Source organism: Centroberyx affinis, unplaced genomic scaffold, assembly GCF_046629955.1.
Source record: "Centroberyx affinis isolate AG114_WGS23_722 - 3 ecotype Tasmania unplaced genomic scaffold, CSIRO-AGI_Caff_v1 ptg001842l_1, whole genome shotgun sequence".
NCBI classification, from domain to species: Eukaryota; Metazoa; Chordata; class Actinopteri; order Beryciformes; family Berycidae; genus Centroberyx; species Centroberyx affinis.
Window position 1 is genome coordinate 135,246 of NW_027280221.1, and position 23,448 is coordinate 158,693.

Here is a 23,448-nt window from a genome sequence, read left to right on the forward strand (position 1 = left end):
AGTGTGAGCACTTAAGTCATCATGTTTCATTGCAACTTTGTTTACCCCTGGGTTAACGACTCCTATTGTATGGTGTGATCAGAGCTGTCCCAGGGGCAGATGCAGCAGTGGATGCTGGCTTTTACCTGGTAGGTCTGTGTGCTTTCAAAGCAGATGGTACTCCCATGGTGAGATGATAGGTCGCATTCACTTTACTCCCAAACACTTCTAGAAAAAAAAAAAAAAAAACATTGAGTAATCTAAGAATGGCTAAACCCAAAACTTGGCTGACATTCATATTACATACATGTGTTTTCCACTGATGATGAACTCTTGAAGGGACTTATGGGGACAAGAGAAAGATTAGGTTAGCTCAGAAAGAATCGGATACCTACAGGCCACAGTTAATGTTTTGTATAGTGGGGAGAGAGAGTCAGAGATTGTTTTCAACGGAGGCTCTATAATAAATAACTTGGTTTAAAGCTAGCTGAGAGCTGTTGTTGTGGGTCAAAGATTATTATGCTAATTTCAACGCTGAATAATCAGCAATGCTTTGAATCTAAGCACTTTGTTTGCACACTCATTAAAGTGGATGAGGTAATGCCCCAATTTTTCAGTCTAAAATGAACCCATCTAGTCTCAGAGAGATACCGTACACTGACACATGTATATTTGCTTCCCCGTTAGTATGTGAGCTCACACACACAAACTGTAGCCTAATTCTCTACATTGAATCCTTCATCCAGTGAAAGATGTCCATGGGAAATGTTAAATGCTGGGTGGGTGTTTATTCTCATTATCACAATCAGCCTTGATTTGATTGCAAAGAGAAAATAGGGCAAAAATCGTTCTGCAAAAAAAGAAGAAAAAAAAAAGAAATATTGCTTTCCTATCAAACAGGGTTAGGAAACTGATAACGATACTTTCATTTGGACACTCTGGGGTTTGGAAATATACAGATTACAATTTGTGTGTTTGGAGCATAAGAGAGAGAAGCTAACAACAACAGGCAAGGTGTGCCTTGACCTAAATGTGCCATGCTGATGAATCCATCCGCGCTCCATCTGTAATCCACACACAGTCCACAGAGAGCATTAGTGTCCCAAGCAAATATAATCAAGTTAAATCAATCGCAAGCCATCATACTAACACAGTAAGAGATCAGAGAACTTTCTTCCTCAAATAGAAAAACAAACAAGACTAAAAGGAGGAAGCTGTACAAGAAAATAGCATTTATTTGATGATGCAAACAAACGGACCACATCAGGAGGTCTGTGTACTGGTGTTGGTGTACTTGTCATGGTGGGAGATGCATGTGATTGAGCAGCTCAGAACAGCAACACTGTACCCTGGGAAATCAGTCACATCACATTTCATACTCTTTAAAAACAGAAACAGTAAAACATTCCAAAAAGTAATTCTGGTTGACCATGACATTGGATAGCAGAACTGAAAACCGCAAGGTAATGATGCCATTTTAGTTAGTACAGTTGTGGTGCAGAGAGAAGGGATTTCCATTTGATGGTGCTGACAGTAACAAAGAGAATGAGATTAGGCTACAACACACAAGGTCAAAGACAAATGGTTGAAAATGTACAATATAAACAAAAAGATGTTGACTTTGTACTGCCTCAAAGAAATGTACCACTGTGCACTTCTTCAAAATGAAGACCTAACAAATGTACAATATGTACAAACTATTATTTTAAACTATATGCACCTAAAACCTGATGTATCATTCCAAAATGTCATCAGCTAGCACATTGAATGCAGTGCTTCATATCAATAAATCAATAATCAAACACACATACCAGAACTAGTCCTCATACACACTCATTCTTTATATTTCACACAAAAATATTCTCTTTGAGCCTTTAGTACTCATTGTCTCTATTTCTGTAACTATAAACCTTATAAATACTTTGGCCTTACTTCTCACAATCAAATCCCCACATAAACTCTATAGTGACTCGATACACAGCCAAAGAGTCCAGCCAAACTCAGTACAGTCCTCATATCCCATCCCATCCAAAAAGTCCCATTCAGTTCCTTCATACAATGACCGTCTGAACCTCCACCTCTTCCGGGGAAGTGATGACATATTCCTCTTGCTGCTGCACCATCTGTATACCCTCCTCCATTTCTTCCTCAGTGGTGGTAACCATAGTAACTGTTCCGTCCGCCGTCTCCACGGTGCCCGCCGTGGCCAACAGTGTGCCATCACTGATGGCAGAGGCCAGCGTCATGGCCACCTGCTCAGTCAGGCTCTCGGGCGTGGCGATGGTGATGGTGTCACCGCAGTCAGAGATGGACGCGCCCTCCTCGTCCACCGCCATATTGCGCACAATGATCTGGTGGCTGCCTGTGCCGCCGCCGCCACGCGACTGGCTGACAATCTGCTGCACCACTTTCATGATGTGGTTGCCCATCTGGGAGACAGAGGTTTAATATGAGTTGTGCAAGTAGGGCTACCTGATGTGAGTACTCAAATACAAACAGAAGCTATGAGTAATCCGATGGTATCCTTTTGAATAACAATCAGACACTTTTTATGTCCATCTCATATTTTAGAACCCAGTGAATTCTGACACAGAACAGTAGTGTTAGGCAGCATTCACATGGGACATTTGACATACGTCACATTCATGGACAAGTTAGCACTGAAGCCATCTAGGCTGCGTTGTTGTGGGCGGGTCTCAAAACCTTTTGAAGCAGTCTGTACAAATTTCATTGGCTGATGAAGTCCATTAGTGGATGCGCTCCGTGAGTTGCAATATTTTCACACGCTGCACTCTGTCAATCCACGTCATCCGTCAATGCATAGGTCTCATTGAAATACATGGGATATTGTCCATTTTTTGAAGTATTGTAAATGCTCATGTGAACACCGCCTTGGACACAAGAGTGAGGTTTTCACACTGTAGCTACAGTACATTGATGTTCTAATTTGTGTTTGTGTGTGTGTGTGTGTGTGTGTGTGTGTACTGACCTGATTCTGGCTGTCTTGGATGAGTGTAACCTCTTCTCCCTGCACTGCCTCCTCTGCTGGAGTCTGGAGGACAGGAGAGAAGCAGAGCAAGTGAATAAAAAAACTGGAAGTATTTAACACCAAACGTGTTAAAACAGTACAGTGAATCTCCTAATTTGAAATTAAATATCTGTATGACGGGAAAAGAGAATTCAAATAAGGCACACAACAGACCTACAACAGAATGTCCATCAGAAGTCCTGACCTTAAACCTTTTGAAATGCTGTGGTATGACCTGAAGCCAGGCATTCATGCAAGACATCCCAAAAATATAATGAACAAAAACTGTTCTGTTAAGAGGAATGGCCCTGGTTGTTGTGTAGGTCCAATCAGCAGCTATAGGAAACATTTGACTGAAGGTTACTGCTACCTACCTACTAAAGGAGGTTCCACCAGTTACTAAATCTAAAAGTTCACATACTTTTTCCATCCAACAGTGAATGCTTAAATAGTGTCTTCAATAAAGACTTGAAAAACTACAATTGTTTGTGTGTTATTTGTGTATTCAGATTGTGTTTATATTACTATGACATCAGACCACATTTTAGGGGCATTTAATGCCAAGATCCAGGTAATTCCAAAGGGCTAACAGACTTTTTCTTACAACTGTAAGATCCATCCTTTGCCACAGCAGAAGTTTTGACATTACAGTCAGTGACCTACCTACTAATTCCCACTGCCTCAAAAAATGCATGTAAACCATGTTCCAGAGAAGTTATTTTTGATCTCTTTATGTTATCTATTGCCAACCTTGCCTGTCACTGTCACTTACAATCACATATAAAAATGCTGTTGAGGTCAGTATCTCTATTCCCGCCTTGGTGATGTGGTCAAGTTCAGGCAATTCAGCCTGCTGGTAACTTCATTTTTGTTGTAAACAAATATAAGTTGCAATGTTGTAATGTAGTTTTGCCATGTTGGAATTACAGCAGCAGTAATAAGTACTTCTACGGAAGCCAGAAATCTCAGCATCTGGTGAAGTAATCATTGAGTCTTTTGTGCTGATCAATAACCCTCACAAATCCCCGCCAATATATTATGGTCATTTTGTGCTCTCCACACTACAAATCTTACTTTATGCAGCTTTATGTTATGATGCAAGGCGTATAACACCCCTTCCCTTTTCCCTGCTCACCCCGATGATGTACTCCTGCGTATCTGCCACCACTGAGGAGAACTCCACCAGCACAGCATGGGGGTCTTCTGAGATGATGGCTGCCGTTGCCAGGCTGTCTGCCGACGCCTGCTCCTCTGGTCCCTGCTGCTCACTGGACACATCCTTGTGGCAGCCTCCTGGTGAGCACAACACCAGTATGTTATTAAGGCTTGTTTCATCACTGCTGGCACTGATAGCTTTTCTCTTTGAGCTTTTCCTCACAGGGTTTTATAATCTGCATTGTCTCTGGCATATTTTATCCATTTTTAATCTGTAAGACACTTTAATCAGTGTGAATCTGTCCATCACCCTGACCTTTGGCACGCAAATGGCGATTGAGGGTCCCGTGCTCGGCAAAGCCTCGTCCACACTTTGGGCACTTAAAGGGCTTCTCTCCAGTGTGGTGGCGGATGTGGCGCACTAGAGACCCCTTCTCCCTGAAGCCTCTCAGGCAGAACTGACACACATAGGGTTTCTCCTCACCATGGGTCCGCTGATGCACCTGCAAGGCGTTCTGAGCACGTGGAACAGATATGTTAGAGTTGGTATTCGCACGGCATTCAGGTTGGTGAGGACAAATAGGTCAAAACAAAAGCAATTAAATAAGCTGACAGTTCAATTTAAACAAAATTAGAACATTAGGACAGACGAATACATTCAGCACCAGTACAGTACACCCAATCACCTTGGTCTTGTACCCCTTGTTGCATCTGGTACAGTGGTAGGGCCTTTCATCCGAGTGGGCCCTCATGTGCTCACGTACATGCCCAATGGTCTTGTACAACTTGCCACACTCGCCGCACTTGTACCTCCTCTCGCTGACGTGGACCTCCATGTGTTTCTTCAGCAGGTAGCCAGTCAGAAACTCCTTCTGGCACAGTGTGCACTTGAAGGGCTTGTAACCTGCACAAAGAGGAAAGTATACACAGTGAGAATGCAATATTTGTCTACGGCCCAGGGAAACATCCTTAGAGTTCAGGACACAACCAGGTTTAATTCTGAGAGTGGTTAATCCCTTCATATGTACTCTTTTGATTCCACCTCCTTTCATTCCATCTTTTTTGTCAATAGTTGGACAAATCAAAAGGAATATAAAAGAGTTGGTACAGTGAGGCTACGAGCAATTATTAATGGATATAGGCTTACCCAAATGGCCTTTGACGTGAAAGCGCAAGTAGTTCAGTCCCTTGAAGGAGCGGTTACAGTGTGGACACTTGTGTAGCTTTGAAGATATCTGATCATCTTCTTCATCACCCGTTTCCTGAAGCTGAAGAGAAGAGGAAAAGGCTACTGGAAAACGAATCTTAATGTGTGCAAACAATCTGCAACACTAGATTAGGGATGAGACAGAGACCCAGTTCCATTGAGGATCCAGTTCCGATGTTTCCAGAACCGATGGGATCAAAACTTTTGCCTCATCAGTACCTGTTAGTTACCTCTTAGTTCTTTTCCTGTACTTTTTATCAAAAAATATTACACAATGTGCAATATTTAAGTCATTATCAAACTGTTTCGCTCTTCATTCTTCCCTGGTCTGCTGTGTCTAGTTTGTCCTCTTTGTTGCTCTGCTGCACTCCAGCTATAAGGAAACTGCTCCCATACACACACTGCTAACCTCTCTGGTTCACCATGTCACGTCACAACATCACAGTCACTCTCACACTCTAATGTGCAGTTGTATGACGTGTTGAGTTTCATTGTGAAGCCATGGGTACTGTGAGTAACACAATAATAAAACAGTATGGTATGAACATAAAATAATATTTGTAATCACTGCAATTTAGGACTGGAGGGAAAATTCCAATCAATTCAGTTACAGATTTAGTACTATTGGAGCAATGGTAATATATAAGGGATTCGTTAAGGAAGTGGATCTTTAAGAGGGAATCGTTAAGAAACCGACTGATAAAATCGTATTAATTGCCAATACTAGGCTAGATGAAATGTACTCTCTTCAAAGCATGCCAATACATGTCTTTGAATACAATGCAGTCACAATATAATACAGTCAGTTTGCTGGTCAATCCCAGTTCCTCCGACTCTCACCTCTGTCTCCATCTCCACACACTCCTCTTTGACTTGGATCTCAGTCATCGGGCCTCCAGCATCAGGACAGTCGATGATCACTTTACGTATCTCGTCAGTTGCGTGTGGAGTCTCCTCCACCACCGCTTCCTCCGTCTCCAGGGCAATGCCAGAGTTGATGATGGCCTGGCAGATGAGGTTGTCGCCGACTGCTGCAGCTGCTGCCAGCGCTTCAGCCTGAGACTGCTCTACTACCACCTGGCCACAGGGAAAGCAACAGGTCCACAAATTGGTACAACAAAAAATTTACAGGTTGGAAAATGAGGGCAAAATGACCTCACACTAATTCCCTATGACATTTTCTTTATCATTATTAATGACCAAAAACACTTAAAGGAAAGATAAACCCTTGCATTTCAAGTGATAACAATGACCCATAAAGGGCTTTCAGGTAAATTTACGTATTCTCCACTCACCTGTTGCTCCTGTGTTGCTCCGTCCACCTCCATGGTGAAGTGGACCCGGTGGATGACCTCCTGGGAACCAGCCTCCACCACGCTGACGACAGCAGCCTGAGCCTCCATCACCTCCTGCTCCTCTGGCTGTTGCTCCACTATCACCACCTCTTGCTGGCCAGCCAATGGAGCAGGAGCATCTTCAAGTCCTGGACAAATCACACAGCCTTGTTAATGACTCAATCAACCATCACTTCTTATTTGGCCACATGAGAATAAGTCACCAAGTAGCTCTAATGGAGTTTGACAGCTAAGTTTACTTTAGTGGACTGGAATGGCTGCGCTTAACCAAGACTATCAAGCGAGCCTCTTCAGCACAGACAGACTTGCCATAAAAATTACAGCTACTGGCCATTCTCTTATAATAAACCTGACCTTTCTGAATTCCATCCTTGCTGACCAGGATCTCCTTGCACTGAATAAAGCGGATCTTTTCTGTGCAGGGTGTGAGGGATTTGAGGTGTCTGGTGAGGGCGCCTGACTCTCTGAAGGACAGGCCACATAGGGTACACCGATACGGACGCTCATCTACAAGAGAACAGCAAACAAGTGTTGAGTGATCATCAGGTCAGCTTTAAACAAATCAAATGCACCTCATCAAGTCAAGATGCATTCTAAAGGTCCCGCGCTCCTCAAGTTCACTCTCTGTACCTGTGTGACGGCGGTTGTGGCGAATCAGGGAGCCTTTAGTACGGAAGGTGGTCGCACATAGCTCACAGGAGAAGTTCTTCTGCTCGCTGTGAGTGTTCATATGAGTTCTCAAAATGTTGGTCTGGTGAGTGAAAAGACAAAGAAGTATTAAGAAGAATACATTAGCAAAGTGTAAAAACACACTGCTTGATGAAAAATATGTTGGTAGCGCTCAAGAAAAAGTTTTCCAACTTATCATGAATCATGTCATTTTTAACAATAAGTAATTCCTAATAATAGGAGAAACATACACAAATGTATGTATGACTCACAGTTTTGAATGTCTTTTCACAAAGCTGGCAAATGTAGCGCCCCTCTTGGTTGACTTTGTAGACGGTCTTGGAGTTGTCTGCACTGTTAGATATGTGTTCTTCAGTCCCGTCTGATTGGTCAGTGGCCTTTGGCGAAGCAATTCTCTTCCTGCGACCTCGACCCAATAGACCCCTTGTCTTATCTGTGTGGAAAACAAAAGACGAGATGACAATTCAGTCAGCTCTAATTTAATCACCTCGAAGATGTAACATCTAGCCTACTTCACAGGTTACACCCACCGTTAGTGCTGGTCTTCACTGGTTCATCTGAGGATGCCTCCTCAACCATTTTCACCACTGAGACAGAGTTTCCATTGGCTGCAGAAACCTGGCAAAAAGTACAAACATTTGCCCCATGACCTCAGACACCAGCTCGCTCTCTTGTTTTGCCTTCATGAGCTAGCACGTGGAAATTGTTGTCTATATTAGTTGCTGAATGTACACCCTGATCATATGTTATGGAAAACTCTTCATTGCGCAGCTTTACCTCCTGGTTGTCATCCTGTGTGTCCGCACTCTGTGCCTGTGCCTCAGCAGGACGTTTGCAGCTGTGGTGCAACTTGTGTTGAATAAAAGCTTCCAGCGTGGAAAACTCTGACTGGCAGCGTCCGCACTTGTGCACATCTTCATCTACAAGTAAAGGGACAACACCTCTCAGTTCAAGATAACTTCCTTGTTTTTTCCTTCTCATTTATTAGCTACAAGCTCCTAGTTAGCTAACGTTAACTTGCTATTATACTGTTAACTGGTTGTGCTAAAGTAGCGCTAGCACAGTGATGAAGCGAGCTGTTAATGTTGCTAGCTAGGTGCTAGCAACACTAGATGATGGAGGTAGGCCCAAACACAAAAACTGATAAAAATATAAAGCTGCTTTTGTAAGAAAACTAACCTTCATCTCCTAGAGTAGTTTGAATGGTGATGGTGTCGTTGCTCTGCTCCGTTTGCTCACTCTCTGTTTCTGCCGTATGATTATTTTCTACATTCATGTCGTTTCAGCTCTCCGTCTCTGTCGCAACGCTACTACAGGGAAAACATGGCGGATTTACGACCTCGTAGTCATAACAACAAAAGGGCGTGTGCGTGAGAGACGGTGAGTGTGTGAGTGAGACACGTTGAGACAAATGAAGAGAGAGCAAACATATGCTGTCGTTACCAGCTCATAACCCATTATGTTGGGTTTTTTTTTTTAATATATTAAAAAAATAAATGCTAATAATTTGTGCTTGTAGATTACATTTATTCAAAATATATGTTTTACATATGCATGTTCTTCCTATTCTGCAAGTAGGCCTATATCCAAATATATTTGGCTACATAAAAGATTTTTTTCAATGAAAGTCATGTAGGCCTAGGCTACATGTCCAAATACAGTATGAAATTTATTTATTTTTTACACGTGGGACCCTTTCTTAAATGGCAGACCCATTCAAAAATCCATGTACACTTGTCTTCAAATAACCATTTACAAATTAAGCAACCCTTATGTGACTCAGTACTGGTGTGTAATGCAAAGCAACTGTAGCATTGCTGCACTGTTTTTGTAGTTACAGATCAATAGCAAAGTACTGTTTTCTGTTTATCAATGTTTCTGGTTTGTGGTATATATGAGCATTATACTCATGCATATGTGAACTCCTCCCAGCTGTCATACCCTCCCTTGCCATATGTCTTCAAAGCCAAAACGACAGTGAAAGAATATTACATTTAGTGAGCATTCATTGTGAAACATTTGCAAACATTGTTACTCCTTGTGAGGCTAAAGACTGCCCATCCAGGGTTCCCTAGTGATAATTGATGTATTGTGAGGAATTTTATATCCTCCCTCCACAACTCATCTTTCAGGTTCAGCACGACCCTTTGCTGTATGTGAATAGGGAGGTGGTGTCTGACCTGTCACTACCAGACCAAGATGAGCTATGCTGAGACTCCATAGGATCTACTCTAGGTTCGCAGACAGACAATCCCCATATGGCTGTCCTCATAAGGGGGGGAGGTCTGTTCTGTCTTCTTCTTGTGGGGAGAACCAGGGGGAGTTGGAGCCTCCTCAGCAGAAACTGCTCTGAAGAGGACTGGACATTTACCAAGGAGGAGATGGAGGAGGAGGAGGAGGCTGATAATATACGCACAAGTCACAACCCAAACCAAATTGTATATGGTTTGATAATTACTTTTCCTCTTGTACTGCTAATTGTCCTTTCAAGTACCATAGGAAATTATTAATGCACTGATGTGGTACCTATCTGCACAACATTTCAGATGGAAAATATAATATAAACATTTAATATAATCATCCCAGCCTCATTCAATCTATTGAATATGTATTTTGAATAATGAAGACTTAGACCTGTTGCCATTTTTTCTGTAAGCATATGTGTGCAGAATATTTCAGATAGCATACAGACTTGGACTGATATGTTTTATTGGTTAATCTTCACTTCAGTGTACAATTATAATTATAAGCTCTAGCAAACTGAGGATGTAAACTTGGGGATGAAAAAAGGCAATTTACATTCATGTGTTTGTGACGTGGAAAGACCCTCATACTGTGTGCAATGTGCAGTCTAAAAAGTGGATCAGTGGCATAAATTGTATTTGACAATACACCAATTGAGCAGCTTTGCATTGTGACAGGAAGCAAGAAAGCAACCGGAAAATACATCCAAAAACTCAAAGCCAAAATGTAAAATTAAAGTGACTTAACTTGCAAATTATGTAAAATGCATGAGAACAAGGATACCCGACAGTAAATAATCATCCATTATGAGTGCAAAAGTGCATATCAAGGAAAGGAATATTCCAATACAAATCAGATCAAGTCATAAAGAAATTAAGCTTATTTTTCTCTTAATGCCAGTTATTAACTGTAATAAATACTTTGTAAGACACATTAAAACAAGTCTCATAGATTTCCAAAGTGGGTTTTTTTTGGTCACCAGACCAACATTTTGAGAACTCATATGAACAATTGGCATTAGTAGGTCTTACCTGGTGTGGTCAGCTTGTGCAGAACGAACTGGAGACTAGTTCATAAATTAATTAAATTTTTAGAAATATTTGCTGTAAGCAACTTTACACTGGCATTTTTGTGCAGGCATGGAATTACAATTACTAAAACAACATACCCCTATGGAGTCTATCAGGCTCCCAGCAGTATAAATCATCAACATTTTGTGTACTTTTAAATTTAATGTAAAACAAAAAACATACACTTAGTTGTTTGCAACTAAGTTAAAAACTGATTTGCATTGTGTTACATCCCATTGCAAGAATGAACGAATGGGGATATAATATACAGTATCTTCCAACATGGCTGGTCTACAGTCTACAGCAGGGGTCCTCAATTGCGGCCCTCAAGGCGACCGAGACCCCTGCTCTACAGTCTTGCATTGTATCTCACTGCACTCCATACCCAGATATTTTCCATCATCCAAACTGCAGACCTCACTGGCAACAGATGTATGTGTGTCCCATATTCAGAGCTCCAAACCTGGGTCTCAGGGTCTCAGCAGCCCCCACTCCAGAGCCAGCATGGCGTGGGGAGGAACTCTCTCCTTGGGCTTCTTAAACTTGTCCTTCTCCTTCCGTAGGACCCTCAGCACCTCTATAGGGTCCGTCTTCCCTGTGAACTTCTGTACTCCTTCCTCCCTACAGTAAAGGGAAGTGAGGTGACACAAGGTCATGAAGAAAGATGGAGACAGAGAGAAAGTTTTAACACAAGGTCGAGACAGGAAGCTAACTTTTTATGTCTAGAGGCCACATTGGCAGGTAAATCCTGAAGCACGAGCTCACCAGCAACTTTCACTGCTTCACCAGCCGACTAGGCTAGAGTAGAATAGAACCTCTACCTGTCTGGTAGAGTAATAATAATCTTTATTTCTGTAGCACTTATACAAAGTACTTCACAATTATAAGAGTAAAAACAAACACATATACAAAGACATACACTGGGAAAGTTTCAAGACGCATAAGGAGGTAACAGAAACTAGAGCCAGGCCATTTATTGCTTTGAAAGTGGTCAATCAAATTTTAAAATAAAGTTTGAAAGTAGACAAACTCACAGCAGGTGGCAATTTTCCACCTAGCCCAACCTTTAACCTTCCATATGCTCATATTAAGAACACACTGAATATATGACTGTGTATGTATATCCAGACTTACGAGAGGCGCAGGAAAGGGTTGTATTCAAACTCCTCCATTAAGGTGGATGGCACTGTGGGTTTGTCATCATCATCTCTAGCCTGCAGACACAAGGAGGAAGACTGTCAGGTAAACCAGCAAAGTGCAACATTTCTCATCATGTGTAGTTGGAATGCAGATTTCGGTATACAGCTCACCCTGGCCCAGCTCAGCATCTCCTTCACCTTCTCATTCTCTGGCTCCACCAGCATGGCAAACTTCAGGTTCTTAATGGTGTACTCATGTCCACAGAACACCTTCTACAAATGAACAATGGTTTAAAATTAGGGCCCTGATTCGATTGGTCATGATCACATGATCAGTAGACCTCTGGGTTAAATTCATATGCAGAGGAGTAGAGTCTAGGCGTCTTGGTCATTCTGGGCCTTATGTGCTAGTTGTTTTCTACTCTGAAGGGAGAAAAGGCAGCACGCTGCACTCAAACCCCTCATTGTATCTGTGTTTACTCAACACTCTGACTCACTCACTCACACCAGCTCTCATCTGAGGTCATGTTAGCTGCTGTTAACCCTGTAAAGGCTGCTCATTACCAACATCAAATACGCCTGTTTCCACTGACCGTGTCTTGAGGTAGGGAGCCCAGCACCTGGGTCAGGTTGTGGTACATCTGCTCAGCTGTGCCCTCAAAGAACTGCCCACACCCGCCGACAAACAGCGTATCCCCTAACAACCACAGCAGAACATGATGGGGATGTCAGAGACGGCAGTGGTTGGTCCCCGTCATCCCACACAACAACAATTATGAAGTGCTTGTGCTATCTAATGTGGATTCATATCTCTAGCCACTCAAAATGGAGATATTTACCATATTTGCCTTAGGATAAACAATTTGTGTCACTTGGAAGTGACAATGCATTTAGCCTATTCATACACTGTACTCTCCAAAAACAACTTGTATGGTAAATATTAAATCAATTAAAGAAATTTCACTTTAACTGGTTCACCAGCTCTTTATGTTGTCAGACAAAGACCTGTGAACACAGCAGGGGCGTCAGTGCACTCATCCTCCCAAACAAAGTAGCACATGTGACCAGAGGTATGGCAGGGAGTGAACAGGCACCTCACATTGATGGAGTTAAACTGCAAATGGAGGAAACACAATATCAAAAGACAATATGGCCGAGCACAGAAACAGAGCAAACCATATTTGGGACTTCTATATGTGAACAACATAACCAGGGCACTATCCAGGTAAAGACAGCATGCTCCTTTCACATCAGCTCAGTACGGGCACCTTGAGTTCCTGAGCATTAGTGACTTTATCAGTCAGCCCCCCGATGCGATCATCCCCGCCGTACACCCGCAGGCCTGGAACCTCCTTCAGAAGAGCCTCATTCCCTCGAGCGTGGTCCCTGATGAGTGGAAACGGGTTTATTACACTGTCATGGACTCACTGATTTGGCTTGATATTTTGACAATATTAACAACTTATTGATATCTGTCCGAATTCTTAACTATCCCCTCCTGCAGAAAAACTCTTACCAGTGATGGTGTGTGGTAAGAACAGCTTTAAGGGACAAGCCTTCTCTCTTCACTATTTCTAGCAGCTGCCCAAGAAAACAGACATTATATCCATCAGTTATCATTAAGCCAGTGGTCTATTTTGTGTGGCATAGCTTCAAATCCGTCCTATACGCATCCAAAATAGTGGACATGAATGGTTATTTGATTTAGCCGATTTTACTTTAAATCCCTCTCTCACCCGGTGGGGTACAGCAGGATCCACTGCGATGGCCTCTTTACTTTGCTCTTCAATCACTAGGTACATGTAGTTGTCCTCCAGGATGGAGATCACCTTTACCTTCATAGCACCCCTCACACGCATGCGCACTGCTGTGCGCGACACTGCTCAGGAAGAAGAGCCTTTATTATAACTCGAGATCACTTTCGTCAATGCTTCGTTTCTAATTGACAATAACCCAGCTATCATAGCTGTCAGAGTATGCATTAGCTAATGAAAGCATGCTACCCTAAATTAACGTTACAGTAGCGTTCCAACTACCACAGCACTGGTATTCATGAAGCTGTAAGCTTGTACGACTTGGTAAAATTAGTCGCAAACTGAAATAATCTACACGACTCAACATAAAAGCAGTTACCTTGGTTTAAATGTTTCCGAATATGTCGTTTATTCCCGCTGTAACAAACTGAAACTGTTTATTATACATATCGATTTACAGGCTAGGGAGGTGGGCTGCGACATCATCAGACCATCAAATCCCAGGCATTTTAATCGAGCCGGAAGCATTCAACAAGCAAATTCAATGCTGGAGAATATAGGATCTGAAATAATGTAAGGAAATGAAATGTCATCACTCAAATTTCACAATTTTCATCTTTACTTTGTTATAAACACTGTTTCTTTTATCTGATTGGCATAGTCAAATTTGACCCGAAACACTAGGATCATTATGAATGAGAACAAAATCTGGAACGGTTTAAAAAATTAAATAAAAACTATCTAAGAAAAACAATGACTATTATCAGGCAGTGATCTGCATATTTTCCTCAGGTCTTTACTATACTCAGGATAAATTGTGCTTATTTTACTAGATCTTATTGTAATAAATATGAATTAAGTTGGTTAGGCTATTATGTGTAACACTAAATTGGAGGAAAAATTGTGTTTTATGATTGCCCGTGTATAGCTGATCAATTTTGGTCGTTAACATAACGATACAGAAATGAAGCTAGCACAGCGGGTTAACATACCGGATGTGTTTTATTGCGGTAAAGAGCATCGTGCAAGATCCCATGTAAAGTGGGAACTTCACATACAAAAGAGCAAGAGTCTCTAACATTTAATGCTAAGACACCTAGAAAGCAGGCAATGCTTTGCTCACAGAATGCTTTTGAATAAATGAAGAAACGAGGAACATTCATGCCGAATTATATCAAGGACAACCAAACTAAAAGCTTCCCAACAATTACGAAAAGTACCTTTAGATATGGCTTGAAGGAACATCCCAAGTCCAAAAAAACGTCTTTGATAAGAAAGCTTTGTACAGACAAAATACACAGTCGAAGGAATCAGCTTATCAATTTACAGAAATCTTACATATATTAAGACATTTTTTACTCAAGCAGCTCCCTGTCTTGTTTAATTTCAACATTGAGTGAAATAGCATTTTGTACATCAATATAATACAGCATACTGCATTGACTCTAAAGCTGTGCATTTACAGATTAAAGAACTCATTAATTTAAAGCATTCAATTAACGTCCATGTATTCATTAAAACTTAAACTCAACATTGGTCAAACACAATAGTCGGCCAATACTACAGCTAAAAAATGATATAAAATCCCATTTTTCCTTGATGCCATGTTAACATGTAATTTTGTTTGGAAGAGGATAAACTTATAGGTCTGACCGCAGAGTGAAAAAATGTGACCCCAGATTCAGAGTATATATGTTATTTCAAGTTTTAGGTTTGAAAATGGACAAAATAGATTTTCTTTAGTGTATCAGCGACAGCTTGCAGCGCAGTAAGCAACTGTAAAGGAACAGTAAGCTATGGTAGTGCAAGTGCATTCGACATCACTCCTTGGGCACCTTGAAGCCATCCTTCTCTTTCCGGAGCCTTCTCATGGTTTCAATAGCCTCTGTCTGTTTTACATGGTCTTGGACGGACTTCTCTCTAAAGAAAACATGAAAAAAAAAATCTAAATATTTCAGATAGCTCTAACAATCTACATTCATAACAACATATTCAGCGTTATTAGTTTGCAACAAAGTATTTTTGGATTCTTTTGAAATAATTAATATGAATCAAGTTGCACATACTTTACTCTCATAAAAGGGTTAAATGTGAATTCATCTGCCAGTGTGGAGGGGATGGTAGGTTCTCCACTGCTGCATTTCTCCTACAGAAATACAAAAACAAAAAGTTATTTTAATATTCATAAGTCAATGACAGATAATTTGCTAAAGCGATTTGTGAAGCGCTTGCATGTGACATGTTGGTTGAATACCTTTGCCCATGCGAGTTTCTTCTGAATGACATCATTGTCTGGTTCCACATGACGTGCAAATTTCAGATTGCTGACAGTGTACTCATGACCACAGTAGACACGCTAAAACACAAACACACTGTTGTTAGTCTGTGAAAAAACTCTGACATGCTACATCAAAATGCAACCTTTTCAAAGCTCCAATCTGGAAACTTGTTCCAGCGTAAAGTCCCAACATATATTCATATTCATTGCTGAAGAGTTTAATTTGTAGATAAGCTTTTTGGAAGTTTGTAAACCTATTTGAACTGAAGTCTACTTTTGTGTGTATACACATTATCAAAGGCAACAACATTTTTCCATCTTTAAATTTTAAATCATCAATCAGTCATCTACAGTTAGTTACTGTCTCAAACCCTCTGTCAATTATTCTGAGAATGATTCATGCTTTCAGTTTTGCATTCAGAATTTTAATAACACTGGTTAAGTTATTGTAGCAGTATATTTACGGTTTCAGGAGGCAGGCATCCCAGAATTTCGATCAAGGCTTTGTACATCTGCTCTGCTGTACCCTCAAAGAATTTACCACAGCCCGCCACAAACAGCGTGTCACCTGTATAAAAAAATAAAAAAAAGTGTCATAAGGAGACTGAGGGTCACCCATGACAATCTGCTGATTTTACATTAACACCAATTACTCAAGCTTGAGAGATTAAAGTCTTTTACCAGAGACTACATTTTCTCTGATATTACCAATTATTTATTTGTATAAAGTCATAGTTCAGCTGATCTAGAAGGCCAGTGTGATTAGAGATACCTGTGAAAACAGCCGGCGGCTCAGTGCTGTTTTCTTTTGTCACATAGTAGCAGATGTGACCAGTCGTGTGACACGGAGTAAACAGGCATTTAACATTGAGCGAGCCAAGCTAGGAAACAAACACACCAGTGAGTGAACATCTGCTTGTAGCAACTGATAAATTTCATATACTTATCTTGAATTCTGTAACACTCTGAGACACTGAGCAATGTCTAAGGTCATTTAGGGCTTATTTGGATGGTAGATTATATGGTATGATGGTCTTACTTTGAAAGTGTTGGAGTGAGAGACTTTCTTTGTAAGGGCATCAACTCTGTCATCTCCTCCATAGACCTTAAGCCCGGGCATTAGTCTCACCATCTTCTCATTTCCGCCGGCATGATCCCTGTCGACAGAAAGTGGTTGGTGTATTGTCACACCTCTATGGTTTCTCCTCAGAGCAGAAGGGTAGTTTAATGCAGGTATAATGATTTCTCAACATGTTGTTAGCTCTGGTGTTTGTAGAATGCTATCTGACAGTGTTTGCTAATAGATTGTTGGCTGATACATTCAGTCTCTGACCTGCTGAACAGGCCATTTTATGCCAGCAAACCATCAACCTTCTCTTTAACCTATAGCCTAATTCTTGATACAACTCGGTGTTTGAACCACTGAGGAGGCTGTCCCAAGCCAACAGTGTCCGCGGTCCTATTAGCCTGTTGTTGAGATCAATAGTGAGTTCTAAAATCACTAGGTAATGCGATAGGCCTAAGCATAGGTACAGGATAGTAAAGGCTTTACAACTTTAGCTGTACTTGGTGTTGAGAGCAGGTGTCAAGGTGTTGTGGACATAATTGAACAAAACCCTGGTAGATAACCCCAATGACACTTGATAACCCTAGTGACATACCCGCCCTCACACACTCAACCCTGTAACATTTAGATTAGGTGGCTTCTGAATGGTGCTGCCTGTCTGATGGTCCTGTAGATTCATGACAGGACAGCCTCATGTCCCGTATAGTCACCATATGTGGGCTAGTGCATTATTGTTTTGATATCGGAATTGGGCTTCTGAATGAATCCTCACCCTGGATTATGGCACCAGCGATTGCAACATCAAATCCTGTGCATTGCTAAAATAAAAGGATAAAGTTAACATTTGGCCTACCAATGGTGATGGGTGGTCAGGACTGTCGTGAGTCTTACGCCATGTTTTCTGACGGCCTCTATAACCTGTTAAGAGCAAAGCTGCCTGTTCACAAAAGGGTCCAACTTAGCACTCACATCACATCACTATAAAAAGCTTATGACAGTTGTACACACCTTTACTGGTTCAACAGGGTCAACAACAGCCGCTTCTTTTGAGTCCACATCAATCAAAAGGTACATGTAGTTGTCACTGAGTGCTGGGAGAAGTTCTACCTTCATATTGGCTTGTTCCACCAGAGAGGATTTCCTTGTTGGGGTGTGAAGAAGAGCAGCTGCTTGTGCTTTCACAGGTGCTATATGGAACAATACAAGTCAAGTCACGGCTTGTCTTGATAGATGTAAATAACACACTAGGTTCCACTGGCTGAATCATCATTAAATTACGATTGCACTAACGTTACACCTGTGAGCTAAGGCTAATTAAGGACACCAACGTAGGGTAAAACTTGAGCCTTAATGATAGTCTTTGGGAAGCCAGATTGATTTATTTTTTGCAAGGATATAACTGAAATACAAAAAAACGTTAGATTTTCCAGCCAGCTATGAACACTGGCTTGACTGGCTTGGTTTTGGCAACATGACATGTACGGCAACGTCGAAATATGGAGATTATGTAAAATAGCGTAGAGGCTTTCTCAGTCAGAGGTGCTGCGTTGATTTGACAGCTCGGATGAAGCCAAGTATGACAAAAGGGTAAAGCTGACTGTCAGACGTCTGTCTGACGTAGTTATAACACATACATAGATCATCTTGCAGGGGAAGCTTATGTCGTAGGTAAATTACGGTAAAATGTAGCTACGCTAGGTACATGTACGCTGAAATGTAGCTACGCTAAGTAAATGTATGCTAATATGTAGCTACGCTAGTTAAATGTACACTAAAATGAGGGCATCGTAAGGACGTACCAGATTTATAGGCGGTTGCAGCTCCAATAACACCAAGAGTGCAGGCACTCCCTACTAGAGACCTGAATAACATAACAACACTGTAACAGTATCCTTATCTAATTCGCATAAACCAGAAAAGTTTGGTTCTGCGTTCAGTTCCGCCTGTTTTCAACTTTAACCTCCTGGTCTCCACCAATCAAATCTGGGGGAGTTGAAGGCGACTACGTGGTTAAAGGGAACACTAGACTTTCTGGCCCTTCACGTATTTCTTGTTAACCACGTCTTTTTTGTAACTACTTACAGTAAGTCCATAGATATGAACACCTCCTTGTCTAAATCAACTAAAATTATTTTGACATTGGACGTGTATTACTATGGCCTTATAATAACCTGTATGCCGACATTGGTCACTTTGTGGAGATCATCTTACGGCTTACTGTATGTCCCTCTTGGCATGCCGTAGCTTGACAAGCTAGGGTTAGGGAAGCGGTTGATGGGCAAAGGTTGTTTAAATGAACTTTGGTTTAAACAGGTGTCGACTGCTTCAAAGCGGCTGAAAGTTCTGCATTTCTTTACGATGACTACGCGAAATGTGTCTCGGTTTTGGGAATGGGGGAGGAAGATAATCTGTGTTGGACGGAACTACGCGGACCACGCCAAAGAGCTGAAGAATGCGGTTCCTACAGAGCCCGTCTTGTTCTTGAAGCCCCCTTCTGCATATGTAAAAGAGGGCTCCCCTATCTTGGTACCCCTGTACTCCAGTAACCTGCACCATGAAGTGGAGTTGGGGGTGGTCATCGGGAAAGGAGGCACGGCCATCCCGCAGACTACTGCCATGGACCACGTTGCGGGCTACGCTCTGTGCTTGGACATGACAGCTCGGGATGTCCAGGACGAGTGCAAGTCCAAGGGCTTGCCGTGGACCCTGGCCAAAGCTTTCAACACCTCTTGTCCCATCAGTGAGTTCATTCCCAAAGATCGCATCCCCGATCCAGGAAACGTCAAGCTGTGGCTGAAGGTGAACGACCAGCTGCGGCAGAACGGCTGCACCTCCCAGATGATTTTCTCCATCCCTTACCTCATCAGCTACATCAGCGAGATCATCACCTTGGAGGAGGGGGATCTCATCCTGACCGGGACCCCGAAAGGTGTCTCCGCTGTACAGGAGCATGATGAACTGGAGGCCGGCATAGAGGACGTTATCACCATGACTTTCAAAGTAGACAGACAAAACCAATAAAGGAAAAGTGTTAGAGGGTCAAAAGACCCATAGTAGGCAAAAGAGATAGATTCGTGTAAGAAAGTGTATTTGACTGGAAGGTTCACCTCCTCTTTTCACTCTCTCTAAGTTGTCTGGATCAGCAGATGGCGGTGCTGCTCCACCTTCAGACTTTTCTTATGCTGCCTGAGTTTTATAGCCTACTGTGTTTATGAATACTGATTATATCGATTGATCTCATGCATTTAGTTAACCAAATTAAATGAGTAGCCGACAAATAAAATAGTTCAAATATTTTTTACTATATTATCCACCAAAAACAAGAGAATTGAAAAATGATCACTCATTGTCTGTCTTTTTTTTCTCCAGCTCACATTATACCATCATCACATGAAAAGCAATAGATTCACATACTGTCGCCCTCGTCCTCCATGCGCCAAACCCCTTAATTCTATCCCTGAAAATGACATTAATTTCTCCATTACATAAACATTAATTATCCCTTTAAAAATATCATCAGCTTTAAAAAAAAAAGTTAGTATCATGGGTTTATAAGGGATTTATTGATGGGTTGATTCACAGAGACACTAGTAGGCCCTAATTAAGGCATTTTTCATGCCTTTTGTGCATGGTTTGCAGGGTTATCAATGAGTTATTAATGGACAGTTCCTTTCTCCCTGAATTTTTCCATTAAAGTAGAAAGTAAGGAGTCAAGATTAAGGGGGTGTTTAAGGAGGTTTCAATGGGATCTCCCCCAATAGTAACTCCCTTAATTAATTTTAAGGAGATTGTACTTGAGGGGTGACTTCAAATGTAAGGTTATTTTAAGGGATTACTGGTTCGTAGAGTCCCCTATATCACACAAAACGTATGGAATATCACCCTAGTAACTAATGAAAAGCTGCAAATTCCACGATTTGTACAAAACATGAAAGTTATTGAATTAGTCCAGCCTAGGCTACTGACAGCTGGGGCATGACTCTTGATTGACGGGGAGGAGGGAGTGCTGACACTGAGATAGATAAGAATGGCGTGACGTTTAAAATGGGCCACGAGATGGGCCATACAAGATATGCCCGCTCAATATATGGGCGAAACAAAAAATCGACATTTTCTGTGGTTGCTTTCTCTGTGTTTAATAATTTATGTGAAATGTATTGCCCATAAACTTTTCACCTCTGTCAAAACAGAAAAAAATAATGATCATGCTGTTGTTTGACACCCGTGAAAAGGTAACGACAAAATATTTACACCATATACATTTCACATAGATAACTGTCATGAAGAGGAAAATAAGATTTATTTTTTATGACTTATCTGATTGATTTGTATTTACTGTCAGGTATCCTTATTGTAATGCATTTTGCCTAATTTGCAAGTTAATGTTAAGTCACTTTCATTTAACATTTTGACTAATTTCACAGGACTGATGTGTTGTACTAAAAGTATTAGTAACACTGCACCACAGGGGTAGAAAAAAGTTGCAGTGTACATCACAAACACATGAATGTAAATTGCCTTTTTTCATCTGCAAGTTTACATCCTCAGTTTGCTAGAGCTGTACACTGAAGTGGAGATTATAACATATCAGTCCAAGTCTGTATGTTATCCGGCATATTCTTCACACAGGCACACTTGCTTAAAGAAAAAAATGTCAACAGTTAAATGTCTTATTATATATATATATCTATATATATATATATATATTATTATATATTATATTATAATTATATACATATATTATTTAAAATACATATAATTCATAGATTTAATAAGGCAGGAATGATTATATTAAATATTTAGCTTTCTGTGTTGTAGTAGTCAGGGATGTGATTGGGTCAGTGTTGTAGTCGAGCCACCAAACCTCGAGTCCAAGTCGAGTCCCAAGACCTCAATGTTAAAGTCCAAGTCACCAACGTCATGTCCGAGTCGAGTCTCAAGTCCTCAGCACTCCAGGCCAAGTCCAAGAAACCAGTTTGAGTTCAAGTAATCCATGCAAGAACAAATTAAAAAGAACATTAATGTAAATCTCTTAAAAAAACTTAAAAAACTCTTAAGTTGTAGGTTTCATTGCATTTGTGTTTCACAATAATCCAAAAATGAACAAGCACATTTGAAAATTACAGCGTAAAGCTATTGTATTTTAATAGTGTGTACACTATGGGTTTTTGTAATTTCTGAAACTACAGATTTTCCAATATGGATTCATCTGGGAGCCGACAACTAATATTTCCCAAACTGTTACAGTAACACACTAAGAATACTTCTTGTACTGTATGCAGACAGTCATTTCCACTGCTCATTCCATCTTCATCTGTCACTTGACTAGCAACGTTCCCACTCCCAGGTCACTGATATGTTATATCATCCTATCAGTGGTTGTGATGTTAGATACTTTTTTTATAGCCTATGTCTACATGTAGGCCTATATTGTAAACCAACCACATCAAATTTTGTACCTGGAGTCCCATGTTCAAGTTCAAGTCTTCAGTGCACAAGTCCAAGTCTGAGTCGTCAATATTAAAGTCTGAGTCCGAGTCATATTCAAGTCCGAGTCGAGTCATGAATCATCAATACTGGGACTAGAGTCGGACTCAAGTCTGAGTCCAGAACTTGAGTATTAGGTCATGACAAAAAAAAGAAAATCAGTGGTGATAAAAGTTTCAAATAAATGTTTCAAAAGTCACTGTTTCCCCAATGCCTGACTATCTAGGACTCTCACCACCTAGTTAGCCAACACAGCATCACCAAACTCAGGCAACATTCATCCGCATAACGTAAATTTGACAGTCAATGCTCTTCCCAAAACTACAAACATTAGCTAGTCTAGCTAACTAATAGACCAAGGCTGTGAGTTAAATGTATAGCAAACACTAACAAATGAGAGAAACCAACACTTAACGTTGCCCTGGTCAACATCTTAAGCAATGTCAAATCTTGCTACGTTTAACCGGACAGAGGCTGAGGTAGAAAAAAATCATCTGCCGGTGAAAGCGTGCCCGTGGATGGGCACACGCCCAGCTGATGATTGATGTTGCGGAGATAAGACTTATCCAATTAGCAGGTGGCGTATGCACAAGGTGACATGACCAGTCATCACATAGATGTCCTGCCCTCCGCTCAATGCACAGTCAGAAGTGTTAAAGAAATAGTTCAGATAAATATTGGACTTTTGGACTCACAGTGCAATTGTTTGGCTTCAGAACACTTGGATTATGCTGTTGGGAGTAAAGATATGGTAATTTTTTACACTTTTTGGAACTCTAAAGAAATAGTCTCCAGACACTTGTGTTGTATTGGAGGAAGCTGAAACGAAGCTGCGTCAGCTAACTCGCTGAATGTTATACTGACATACAAAGTTCAGTGGTGTTTTGACTGACAAGGGTGATTAGATAATGACAAAATTTTTGGGTGAACTATTCCTTTAAGGAGTCTAGCTAGCCCCCACCTCAAGACCCCCCCTCCCACGCCCTAACGCCCACC

General features: G+C 41.1%; 4 protein-coding genes across 6 annotated transcripts; 1 reads left to right on the top strand and 3 right to left on the bottom strand.

Annotated features, from left to right (window-relative positions):
- Positions 1–1,196: 1,196 nt before the first annotated feature.
- e4f1 (E4F transcription factor 1) lies at positions 1,197–8,723 on the bottom strand. The gene is made up of 14 exons (XM_071529835.1): positions 8,594–8,723; positions 8,192–8,334; positions 7,945–8,032; positions 7,666–7,847; positions 7,355–7,475; positions 7,079–7,231; positions 6,665–6,852; positions 6,210–6,446; positions 5,310–5,430; positions 4,849–5,066; positions 4,479–4,677; positions 4,143–4,300; positions 2,969–3,031; positions 1,197–2,408 (listed from the first exon to the last, which is right to left on the bottom strand). The coding sequence occupies exons 1-14, from the start codon at positions 8,688–8,690 to the stop codon at positions 2,031–2,033; spliced, it is 2,346 nt and encodes a 781-aa protein (XP_071385936.1). The 5' UTR covers positions 8,691–8,723; the 3' UTR covers positions 1,197–2,030.
- A 1,406-nt stretch (positions 8,724–10,129) lies between these two features.
- Positions 10,130–14,122, bottom strand: LOC139652675 (hydroxyacylglutathione hydrolase-like protein). Its single transcript, XM_071529832.1, has 9 exons — positions 14,001–14,122; positions 13,604–13,746; positions 13,384–13,448; positions 13,136–13,253; positions 12,873–12,981; positions 12,461–12,564; positions 12,039–12,140; positions 11,863–11,942; positions 10,130–11,349 (listed from the first exon to the last, which is right to left on the bottom strand). The coding sequence occupies exons 2-9, from the start codon at positions 13,724–13,726 to the stop codon at positions 11,199–11,201; spliced, it is 852 nt and encodes a 283-aa protein (XP_071385933.1). The 5' UTR covers positions 13,727–13,746; positions 14,001–14,122; the 3' UTR covers positions 10,130–11,198.
- A 493-nt stretch (positions 14,123–14,615) lies between these two features.
- LOC139652671 (hydroxyacylglutathione hydrolase, mitochondrial-like) lies at positions 14,616–18,908 on the bottom strand. Of its 3 annotated transcripts, none has more exons than XM_071529829.1 (9): positions 18,765–18,908; positions 17,974–18,134; positions 17,819–17,883; positions 16,939–17,056; positions 16,672–16,780; positions 16,364–16,467; positions 15,876–15,977; positions 15,688–15,767; positions 14,616–15,541 (listed from the first exon to the last, which is right to left on the bottom strand). In XM_071529829.1, the coding sequence occupies exons 1-9, from the start codon at positions 18,835–18,837 to the stop codon at positions 15,442–15,444; spliced, it is 912 nt and encodes a 303-aa protein (XP_071385930.1). In that variant the 5' UTR covers positions 18,838–18,908; the 3' UTR covers positions 14,616–15,441. The 3 variants fall into 3 exon arrangements, with proteins under 3 accessions (XP_071385930.1, XP_071385928.1, XP_071385929.1); XM_071529827.1 differs by having other exon boundaries at positions 17,974–18,152; XM_071529828.1 differs by having other exon boundaries at positions 15,861–15,977; positions 17,974–18,152.
- Positions 18,909–19,154: 246 nt separating this feature from the next.
- Positions 19,155–23,389, top strand: fahd1 (fumarylacetoacetate hydrolase domain containing 1). The gene has a single exon (XM_071529831.1). It carries the CDS (start codon positions 19,240–19,242, stop codon positions 19,984–19,986), a length of 747 nt encoding a protein of 248 aa, XP_071385932.1. The 5' UTR covers positions 19,155–19,239; the 3' UTR covers positions 19,987–23,389.
- Positions 23,390–23,448: the final 59 nt, after the last annotated feature.